Source organism: Odontesthes bonariensis, chromosome 1 (genome assembly GCF_027942865.1).
Source record: "Odontesthes bonariensis isolate fOdoBon6 chromosome 1, fOdoBon6.hap1, whole genome shotgun sequence".
NCBI classification, from domain to species: domain Eukaryota; kingdom Metazoa; phylum Chordata; class Actinopteri; order Atheriniformes; family Atherinopsidae; genus Odontesthes; species Odontesthes bonariensis.
The window spans coordinates 30,494,872-30,506,468 of NC_134506.1; the positions used below are offsets into that span (position 1 = coordinate 30,494,872).

At 40.0% G+C, this 11,597-nt stretch overlaps 1 protein-coding gene across 2 annotated transcripts; it reads right to left on the reverse strand.

Annotated features, from left to right (window-relative positions):
* Nucleotides 1-595: 595 nt before the first annotated feature.
* chrnb4 (cholinergic receptor, nicotinic, beta 4 (neuronal)) lies at nt 596-11,292 on the reverse strand. Of its 2 annotated transcripts, XM_075464048.1 has the most exons (7): nt 11,032-11,292; nt 6,475-6,620; nt 5,424-5,468; nt 5,067-5,176; nt 2,990-3,747; nt 2,694-2,902; nt 596-1,298 (listed from the first exon to the last, which is right to left on the reverse strand). In XM_075464048.1, the coding sequence occupies exons 1-7, from the start codon at nt 11,078-11,080 to the stop codon at nt 1,134-1,136; spliced, it is 1,482 nt and encodes a 493-aa protein (XP_075320163.1). In that variant the 5' UTR covers nt 11,081-11,292; the 3' UTR covers nt 596-1,133. The 2 variants fall into 2 exon arrangements, with proteins under 2 accessions (XP_075320163.1, XP_075320154.1); XM_075464039.1 differs by having other exon boundaries at nt 2,694-3,747.
* Between the last annotated feature and the right edge of the window lie 305 nt (nt 11,293-11,597).

Genomic DNA, 11,597 nt, shown 5'->3' on the forward strand with positions numbered 1-11,597 from the left:
AAGTACTGATTGCTATCTGTTGATTTAAAGGAAGTTCTAAAGAACCAACACTCTGCAGAATCTCTAACGAGCCTACTCAGCACTGTTTATTGAGCAGTAAACCTTGAGTGGGTCTGTGTGTGTGTTTGCTACTTTGTGTGGCTCAATTTATGTGTGCCTGTGATCATCTGTTAAAATGGGCACTTATCAAGGATCAGCGCAAGAGTAAATAAACTAAGTTGGTTCCCTCTTTTTCATCATTTGAAAACCTTAGTATATTTGTGCCAGTTCTACAAATTTTTCTGAAAGCAGTTGAGTCATTATAATCAACACTAGTTTCAGCTCCAACAGTCTTGTTGGATCAACAGTTTTCTTTTTGCCTGGTCACACATTCTCATATTCAAAATGGGTGGCCGTCTTATCTATATGATAAAATGTCCTACCTGGCACATCTTCACTGAGCATATTGGCTCAGAGAGCAAATTTTATCACTAGCTAAACAGATTAACAAAGCACTTTGGCAAGACCCTGACAACTTTAAGACTTTTGTGAGCATTTGATATATTCTTAATCAGACTAAAAGAGGACACAAATTTGTCTTTATTATATTTCAGTGACATGGTAACACAAATAAGAAGTTAAACAACATCAACAACAGCAGACATATCTTTGTCATGTAAGATTTCTTTGTTTCTTTGTTTTTTTCCCACCACAGTTCAGCATATCTCAGTGCAGTGGAAGCCGCATTCAGTCCAGTTCTGCAGCTGCCCTTTGTAGATGTGACAAACTTTATTCACAGGACCTCTTTGCAGTGATGCTCAATTAGGTCCTCTGCAGGTGTGCCATTTTCTAAAAACAGGGGCTGTTTTATTGCTTTATCCTGATCTCTTTTTATATCATATATTATATCATATATTTTCAAACATACTGTCTGGTCAGCTGATATACCCATTAGTTGTTTATAACTCTGATTAAATCCCCTATGGTGTTGTGTTGGGAAGGTTTGGCAAAAAGGACATCATGTCACAGCATCTGTTCCCTAAAAGCTGTCAGCAAACATTAAGAAACTTTTACTGAACTGGATGCCCTCGGAACTGTTTATCCCAACAGCTTTAATGAAAGCCCACAAGGTACTCTGTTACGCTCGATGCTCATCAGATGCGCGGGGTCTCTGAGCTAGGCTGCTGGATGGGAATAATTTGCTTTTGGAAGACAGGCTGGAGAAACAGGCCCAGGGTGCCCACCACACAAACTATCACAAAGATCCACAGGAACATACGATCTACCACCATGGCCACGTACTTCCAGTCTTCTATCACCTGCAAAAACACAAAGGTCATATTCATAAGCAGTATGTTTGTTCTTCTTTTTTTGTTTTTTTTTTGTTTTTAACAGCAAACCTCTCATAGATATCTATCAGCAAGAAAGTACATCTGTGATTATATCTGTGTTAAGGGGAGTAATAAAACAATAAAAATGTAAAGACAACATCTCAAAACACACTGCCAGAGTGAATAAATGACTGAACAAGAGCTTATTTCTTATTTAACTGAATTGACAGTGTTACATAACATTTTGTCTGTTTCATCCAGTTATAGCAATAGCTTGGACTTGGATATGCACTTTGTAAACATTCTGAAATGTCCCATCTCCACACTGCTGAGATCTACATTGACAAGCGTTTGACCTTTTCACCCCATTGTAATTACTTTCCCAGGATTTTGAGACAAGTAATTTCTCTTTCTTGGTTCCCTCCCTTTTTGATTGATTTGTCATCAAAGCAATCGACTAACCAAAGTCTGCCTGCATAGGACATAACCACAATTTGAGGTTAGTAGTATTCCTTCCTACACCTAAAGGGTCACAGAGTGTACAATAAATTACATTACATCAATAAATAAGCCAGAAATGAAAGAGGATTGCACTGCCAGCTGGGCCTGGATGTCAAATATTTGAGAGAGTCTTGTTAGTGCTAATGGAAAAATATTCTATTTGCTGCAGTTTTACAACAGTTTTATAACTAGGAAATTTGCTATTATCATAGTACAAAGAATGGAGGAAGAAAAAACATCACATGCTACTATCTCTTACAGTAATGAGTTCTTTATATTAATACATGCTGCTAAAATAATAAGGAGAAACATTTTTATTAGAAACTTAATTGGTAGTTTGATATTTTAACGAGATAGAGTCAAGTCAATCTAGCTGTTAACTTTTGTTGCCAAGCCTTGTGCTAAGCTATGCTAACCACCTCGTGGCTCCAGCCCAATGTCGTTGATTTTGCCATTTAAACAGATGATTAAAGGTATTTGCTCACTTTCAGATAGTGACATTAGCCATTTAGCTGGCAGGGTATTGCTTTTACTTCTGCTTTTATGGTCAAGAAGACTATTCCAGTTCCACTGAGATCCACTACCATCTTTTGTTATCCAATAAGGAAAAGAACAAATGTAACCATTTACAGGAATAAATGTTATAACTAGAAAATGTTCAAACCTGTAGCTACCTAATCAATGAAAAATTGTCCTTCATGTCCTTCATAAATGTGAATGAATGAATTAATTTTAAATAATCAAGTTGTAAAATAAATCTGACTTTAACACAACCCTGAATGAGAGTGCCTTGAGATGACATTTGTTGTGATTTGGTATTATATAATTAAAACTGAATTAAAAGGATTCAAAAAACAATTTGGTCTGAATATGTATACATACACTCTGATCGTCATCATCTCCCATCATGTGTTCAGCTACAAATCGCACCCCATTGACCGCCTCCTGGACATCAGCAGCCCAGTTTGAGTTGGTTCTTTGATGGAGGTCCTGTGTGGAAGTGAAGCCACTGTGAAGGTAATCTGAGGAGCGCAAGTCACCTTTTCTGTTGGTGTTGCCGTATCCCATCGGAGCAGCTACATTTTTGTGTCCTGGAGTGGAGAAGGCAGAGTCAGAGGATAGTAGGGCAGAGGAGGACAAAGTGAAACCTGTTTTAGAGTCAACTGGGTAACCCTGACCCAAAATGGCTCTCCTGGCCCGTAGGCATCTCTGTTGACGCAGTCTCTGACGTGCAGAGTAGTTGTGAGGGCGTCTCATGAAGAGTAAGGCAGGCAGTTTCACAAGAAATATCAACTTGACCCAGGAGGGCATGGAATGGGTGCTTGGGGAGCGGTGGTGGACGTTGAGCACGCAAACACTGGTGATAATAGAAAACGTCACCAGCACCATGGTGAACATCAGGTACTTGCCGATCAGGGGCACATCCAGTGATGTAGGAGGAACTATCTTTGAGATTAAAAGCAGGAACACAGTGAGAGCCAGGAGGACAGAAATGCAAAGGGTCATCTTCTCTCCACAGTCTGAAGGCAAGTAAAAGACCAGAATGGCCAAAGAGGTGATCAAAACACATGGAATTATAAGGTTTATGGTGTAAAAAAGGGGCTTCCTCTTGATGATAAAGTCATATGTGAGGTCCACATAAGTGGGATCCAAAGGGTTGACGGTTCGTCTGCCTGGCAGTGCCAAGATATCCCACTCCCCACTGGGAGTGAAATCATCCATACTCGCCATCTCAGACTTCAAGATCAGGTCAATCTCTGTGTGGTCGTAAGTCCAAGAGCGGAACTTGAGGGTGCAGTTCTGCTGGTCAAAGGGGAAATGCTTGACCTCAATCTTGCAAGCACTTTTATAGATGGCTGGAGGAAGCCAGTTGATGCTGCCATTGAAAAGGACAATGGCATTGGTGAAGACTGTTACCTCATATGTTCCATCAGCACTGCAGGCAAAGGAAAAAGAAAGACATTTTAAAGAGCTTGTTAATTGACCATTGAGGCAAGTATTGTCTACACCGCAATCATTGTGAAGATAGGAAGAAAGGTAAGGCAAGGCAAGGCAAGTTTATTTGTATAGCACAATTCAACTACAGGGCGATTCAAAGTGCTTTACAGATACATTAAAACAGTAAAAATAAAAAGCACGATTTAAATTTTTAACAAAAAAGAAAGAAATAAGAACAATCGATAAAATCAGATGAAATCCGTAGTTAAAATATAATTAAGTTTTGAAACTCAAGCTTCAGATTTGGATATTTATTCAAATGCAGCTAAAAATAGGTGTATCCTCAACCTGGACTTAAATACACTGAGTGTTTCAGCTGATCTGAGGCTTTCTGGGAGTTTGTTCCAGACATGTGGAGCATAGCAGCTGAACGCAGCTTCTCCGTGTCTGGTTCTGACTCTGGGAACTGATAGAAGACTGGATCCAGATGACCTGAGGGGTCTGAAAGGCTCATACTGGGTCAGGAGGTCACTGATGTATTTTGGTCCTACACCATTCAGAGCTTTATAGATCAGCATCAGAACTTTAAAGTCTACCCTTTGATGGACAGGCAGCCAGTGTAAAGACCTCAGAGCTGGACTGATGTGGTCCACTTTTTTGGTCTTAGTGAGGACTCGAGCAGCAGAGTTCTGAATAAGCTGCAGTTGTCCAACTGACTTTTTAGGTAGACCTGTAAAGATGCTGTTACAATAGTCAAGCCTACTAAAGATGAATGCATGGACTAGTTTTTCCAGGTCCTGCTGACACATCAGATCCTTTAACCTTGATATATTCTTAAGGTGATAGTAGGCTGACTTTGTTATTGCCTTAATGTGTTTTTCCAAATTTAGGTCTGAGTCCATCACTACACCCAGATTTCTGGCCTGGTTGGTAGTTTCTAGGTGTATAGATTGAAGTTCTGTGGTGACCTGTAATTGTTTCTCTTCGGCTCCAAAGACAATTACCTCAGTTTTGTTTTTGTTTAGCTGGAGAAAGTTGTGGCACATCCAGTCATTAATCTCCTCAATGCATTTACCAAGAGCCTGTACAGGGCCTCGGTCTCCTGGTGACATTGTAAAATATATATCTGCGTGTCATCTGCATGACAGGTAACCCCTACTACAGTACTGGTTAAGCTAATGACACTCCAATTAATCAATCAAACCAAAATACTAGCACATACAGTAAAGACTGAAACCTTAATTATGCTTGAGAGCGCAGAGGTTTCAGAGAATCCTTCAGAAAAAACATATATACCAACATCATGTGGAAGCTTACTTGTTGTATAGGACTATATCCGGCAGCCAAATGTGTCTGGAAGGAATACGCAGCTTGTCGATGCCTTCGTACTTTGCAGGGTCCCAAGATAACCTGTAATCAACCCAGTGCTGGAGAGACAAAGGGACTTGATCCTCAAGTCTTATTTCTGGATTCAGTGCACTTCCTCAGTACCAGCTCATTTCTAATTACATGCCTCATTATCAGTGAAATATGTTTGAAGCACAATTACCAAAGCAGTTTGTTCCACATTGAGGGAGGAAGAATGGATATGGTTTAATTCAAGTTCAGGGGGAAGGACATTTAAAAGACATGAGGCTTCTCAGAGAATTTGAAGCTGTGTTCTATCATGCTTACCTGTGTGAGCCAAACGTTTGTGGTCATGATCTGTTCTCTTTCATTCTGAAGAAATACATATTCGGAAAAAATTATATTCAGTACAGGTTTAAAGCACAAATACAATCATCAATCCAGAGGGAATAACAAAGATGTGCAATGTTTTTCTTTTATTGGAACTCAGTACCACTGTAGCCCATCTGTGAATTCTGTGAATTTTGAGTTTATGGACTAGCTTGACTTTTTCCTCTTTCACAGCATTGCATTTATTTTGGTCCAATTTGGAATAAAACATACAATTAAGAAGGAATTGCTTTAGGGTGGGGCTACCTTTTGACAAACATCAACTTTTTGGGTATATGTAGTTTCTGCAGTTTTTAATCACTTCCAACAACTGTTCATGATATCGTGTTTCAAGGGAAGACCGGCAACAATGAAAATACAAGACTTGGGGCTTTAGAATGCAAAGACACAAACCAATGGGTCCATGTTTTGCTTTTTTTTTTTCTCAGTTTATGTGTTAACATATTTTTTGATTGCATTGCCTTCACGTAACTATAACGTACACTTTCAATAAAGTGATACCAAATGGCAATTACCCCAAGGGGTGCAATGCAAACTCATAAACTGAAGCTGTGAAGGAGCCTCCTGTCTTGGTCTGCGACTGGGAGGAGCCTCCACCGTAAATCAGCAGGAAGCCTAGATCACTGCGGCTAAAACAGCTTTATGGCCTCTTTTAATCCAATGTGCTGAAGTTTCTATCCAGACATGACAGAGACAGAAGTCACAGCTGACCAGATCTATTTTCCACTTCATCCATCCATTTAGAACTACAGCTCTGAAGCAGAGGGCACTTTGCAATTAACTGCTTTCACAAAGGTTTTAGGCCCCTGCTTGGTCTTTTCCATCATCCTCCTTGTGTCATCCCGTCCATGACTTCCAGCCTGCCCCTTTGTCTCAGCACATTGTCTCTCCCGCTCCCTCTCTCACACACTAATAGATGCACAAATAAAAATAAAAAACATAAACAAATATGTACATATTTTCACGTGTTGAGCATTCGCCGCCTTACCACACTGATTAGCTGGGCAAGGGACACTTGTATCTTCACTGTGACTCTTTCGGTCCTGTTGACAGCCGGGCGAATGAGTGGGTTGTAGCGATCCTTTCCCAGCAGCCAGTTCATTAAACGCTCCTCTGAATCAGCACTTTTGCTACCTGGTGACACAATTTTGTTCAACAATCATTTTCACAGGCGTGTCATGTTTGCACATCCAAAACATATGCTTCCAGACAACCCTTCACAACATCAAATCCTCTTATCAGTAGTAGAGCTGTGGAGAAATTAGTATCTGCACATGCAGCTGGCTGTCGATGTATATGCATCTAACACAGTTTGTTGGTTAATGGCTATGCTTTTATACAACCAATAGTTTTCAGGGTAAGTTCACAAATCAGGTATGGGAGAAAAAAAAAAGAAACAAATAAATTGTTTCTTATTCCTCATGGTAACCTCAAAATATAACAAAATGTACCTGCATACAATAAATGAAAAGCCACAACCTTAGATGGACGAGGCATGTAGTGTATTACATGACAGCATCGCGGAAATAATGTCAATTGAAAGTGAATTACTACATTTTTGATATTTTCAAGATATCAAATACTGCTCTTCTGTCAAGGTCTGTGGCATTTCTAAGATATGTACAAGGTGTTCAAAGTATTAACGCATTGGTCATGTATTAGACGCAACTAACAAACAAAGCTATAATTATTAAAGGTGGGGTATGAGATGTTTTCTGGAGCATTTTTTATCATATTGTCTGAAAACCTCCTCACGACCCCATTGCACCCACTAAAATAGAATGTTTGGAAAATTTTTTAGTCCATTGTAGAGGGTGTAGCAAGAGGAAATGTCTGACCAATGGAAGTAATGATGAGAGTTACTTCTATTGGATTCTGACATGCCAATCAACCGTCAGCCCCCCTCACCCCTCCCCCCTACGCGTTCACAGACTCGGGACTCGTTCATGTGTTTTGAAGGCGTGGTTTCGAGGGGTGGGCTGAAGGGAGAGGCAAGGTTGTGTATTTTCAAAAATATAGCTTGCAGGAACCGTTTTTCCAAGATCTCATACCCCACCTTTAAGTGTTTACGTCTGATCAAATGACAAAGTCCTTGTTGGGTGGCTGAAGGAGAGTTAACATGACATAAAAACATGAAACAACTTTTCATCCATTCCTATGTTTTCATTATTTCACTGACCACTTACATGTTTCTTTTCCTGGTTATAGGTTCAGGCACTAAAACAACTCGGTTAGATTTAGGAAAAAACCTTAGTCAGGTTTGAAACACACTATGTCATTATCAGCTCAGTACATCAGATAATGCAACAAGATCTCATAATTGTGGAATACGAATGTGTGTCCATAGAAAAAAAGTAGAACTATCACAGTAAACGCTAAAAAATAGTTCAATACAGTAGCTATATTTTCCAGCCTCAGTTCTCTACTGCAATACAGCTCCCATTGTGCGACTAATGATGTTTTTCACTCTTGTTGTAGTAACAATGTTAATGCTCATAAGGTAATGATGTTGACAGTTGTAACTCTTGACCAGGACAAAAATGTTATATTATTGTAGGATTTTAAAGAACACGCTTAGGTTTAGATGTAAAAGAATACATATTTGGGGATAGAAAACCATACATTGTTCCTGTTAGGTGATATGATGCTGCCGTACTCAAAACAACTACCTACCAAAACATGGTCAACTCACAATTTTTAAAGTGTGGATTGTGAAAATATTTCATATATATATACACTCTACAAGTGTACAAATCCAGCCTCCTCATGCTGTATCTCCACCTAAACTCAACTTCAGATGGCACTGCACTCTTCAGCTCTTGCTTTTTTGCTTTGCTCGTAATATCAGATTTCATTAGTTATATATTAAACTAAACTCATTAAATAAAATAGCTAAAAATGCTTGTCAACTTTGTTGAATGTTTTATATCCTGAAACAGCAATCTGACTTCTAATTAGTGTTCTTTCACTTCTTACCTGTTGCAAGTTATATATTCTGATTTCCCATTTGTCAATGAATGTTCCATTTGTACAGCATTAGTAACAGTTGTTACAAAAAATAAACACAGGTAATATGTCATCCAAATATGCTAGTCCTAATGTTAACTACTAAACCTTAGACAAAACACAAAGGAACAGAGCAACAGTGAAGTCCAGAGTTTATGGAGCCGACATGTGATGAAAGAATTATGATATGAGTTCTCAATGGTGTCATTAAGCGGCCAGCAGCTGTTATGTTCTGCAGTGCATATTTTAACAACTTGAGCTGTTAAACACTTGACTCTTTATTAGATTGTGTCCAGCAGAGGGAACAGTACCCTATCAGCTGTCCATAGTTGTCATACAGACAAGGGAAATGTATGTGAAAAGTATTAGAGAACAAAAATGTCAGCCAAGAATTTTTATTCAAATTCATTTGTGTGTGTGGTCTGAGCTCTCAGGCAATTTACTGTAAGTTCTCCGATACCATAACAATGGTTATTGAGTGCTACAGAAATGAGGCAGACCCTGAGGAAGAGAAGGGCCCTGTGGAGTTGTGTGGGTCACTGTACATGCCCTTTCTCCCAAAAATGATTTGTTGGAATAAAGCTGTTAAATAATGGAAGAAAAAGGAGTTGCTTTAGTGTCTCTCTGTGTCATGTTGGCAAAACATGTAACAGCCATTTCTTTAAAACCTCAGGAAACGGTATCAGCTTGTGAAAAAGGCATAATATATCCCCTTTAAGGACGGCAGCAGCTGTCAATTAAGAAGGCCTGTGATTGTACTTTATGGAAATGAAACTGAAATGTTATGGAGGCCCCAAAGTAATTTCCAAATGAGTAATCAAATGTGGGATTTGGGTAGATATTATCACAGCTGTGAATAATTCTGGATATATGCCTAAAGCAAAACCATGTTGTCTTTTAAATGAGAATATAAATTCCAAAACACAGCTAAAGGCCCATTCCTGATAAATGTTGCCAAAGTCACAGGTGAGGACAAGCCTGATTAAAACTGATGACTGGCTCTTCTCATCTGGAGCAGAATGGATGTATGTGGCACTGCCTTCTCCATCGTCTTTATATGTAGATGAATATTAATACCCCCATTCATTGTGGAGAGCAGCAGCTGAGTCGACAAAGTCAGGGGAAACACTCAAATGAAGTGACACTTGCTAAGAGGATCACTGAAGAAGAACCACGACTATCACCATACAGCAAGGCAGTATCTATGGCTACAAAAATGAATCAAATGTGTCTTCCATAAAGCTGTGTAATGTTGCTTTGTGGTTTCAGCGCTGGTCTTGTTAAGAATCAAACTGTGCGTGTCATTATGAGCCCGTGGACTCCTGCAGCTTTGCAGTGTGCGGCGTACCAGCAGCATCGTCCCCCACAGGTCAGCGCATGCTGCCACGACTGTGGCTTTTTCAGTCACTTGGCTGAGATCCCACCAAATGTGACTTCTACGGCACCATTCAACAGATGGTGAGTTGTCAAACCTCTTGGAAAACAGAGTCAAACAAGCTCTTCTTTCCCCGGAGGTGAAGGCCACTTGCAGGACAACCAGTCTGGCAGAGGTCGGCTGCTGTATACAGTCCCTAATGCCTGTTTGTATGTGTGTGCAGGTTTGACGTGCAAAATAAAAGAGCCAGCCTCTTGCAAATGTTACATTGACGTTATACTGATTGAGAGTGAGGACAGGCGTGTTAAAACAATGCCAGAGTAAGCCATTTTAGTGTTGATAATTTCATTTTGTACAGCACGCTGAAGAATCAAACATTATTCCGCGAAAATATTACACAGTTGGATAATTGAGGTTATAATGACGTGTGCAATGGAACCTTTTCCCTCTTCCTCTTTTCCCTATAATAATCTGAGTTAATAAAACTGGGGCATTTATCTATGCCTCTGTGTTTTTCTTAATGCCTTATATTGAGAACAAAGATATTTTTCTGTGATACTAAAGAGGACTCATCATATAAATGCCATCACTGATGACAAAAGTTTTAGATTGGGGTATTTTTTTTTTCTCCATTTCATGAATTAGTCCTATCCTGTGAGGAAGTGCAAACTGTAATAATAACTATGTTATTTTACCGAGTGCACTCCAATGGGTAATGTGAAATTCTAAAGAACAGGAAGGAAGAATGCCAAGCTGTGATCATTTTAACTTTGAATGTTGGGTACATTTAATGTTACGGTCGTATGAAAGTTGATTATTCGGTCACTACAGCACATTTGATGGCATTGGCATGACTGACTCATCAAAATAAGTGTTATAATCGAAATAAATCATTTTAATCTTATCTCGTTTTTCTTATTACAACAATCACCAAAGAACTTTGGAATAGTTGCAACTTTGATCATTTTCTCCACGCATTCCAGCCACTACATTGGAAACTTAGCTCTTATTCGAAACCTGCAATTCAACTTCATCACGCCAAGATAAATCATTTCTCTGCAGAAACACTTTAAAGGAGGCGCTGACGCGCAGACAGAGGCGCACGCTAAGCATCTGCCTTCATTCTTTGCATCAGACACGGAAAGAAAAGAAAGGCATACTTACAGTGAATCAAAGCGAAAAAGTGCGCGAGGATGAGGAGAGCCCGACTCATTTTGACTGCATCATCTGGTCCGCGGGAGTTGTAAGTGACGAAGCCCCAAAGCTGCGGTATTCAGCAGTCTTCCCATCGGACATGCCGGTTGGGTAGGTTCAGCAGCACTGTGCTGATGCCTGTTGCCCCACCGTGGGCTTGTTTCGCTGCCACCCACCTTGTGGAATTCACCGATCCTCCGCTAACCTCACGGGACTAAAGAGCAGAAGAGCAGGACCCTGCTCTGGCTCGCTGCTGTTTCTGTTCAGGTCCTGTCCCCGGGTCTGTGATCAGTTACAGCAAGTTTACACCAGCGCAGCAGCTGCTTTACATGATGGGTTTTACATGATAGGTTCGTCAAACGGTAGCCTATCATCAAATATGCTGTTCGCTCTATTTTGAAAATAGGAAATGAAAATGAGGTGATCCTATCAAAGTGGTTCCGCAACCCATCTTTATTTCTCTGACCTCTGTTGTCCCCACACCCCCAATAAATGGTTGGATCGTCTACCAATGCCCCAAGAAGTCATTTCAAAAG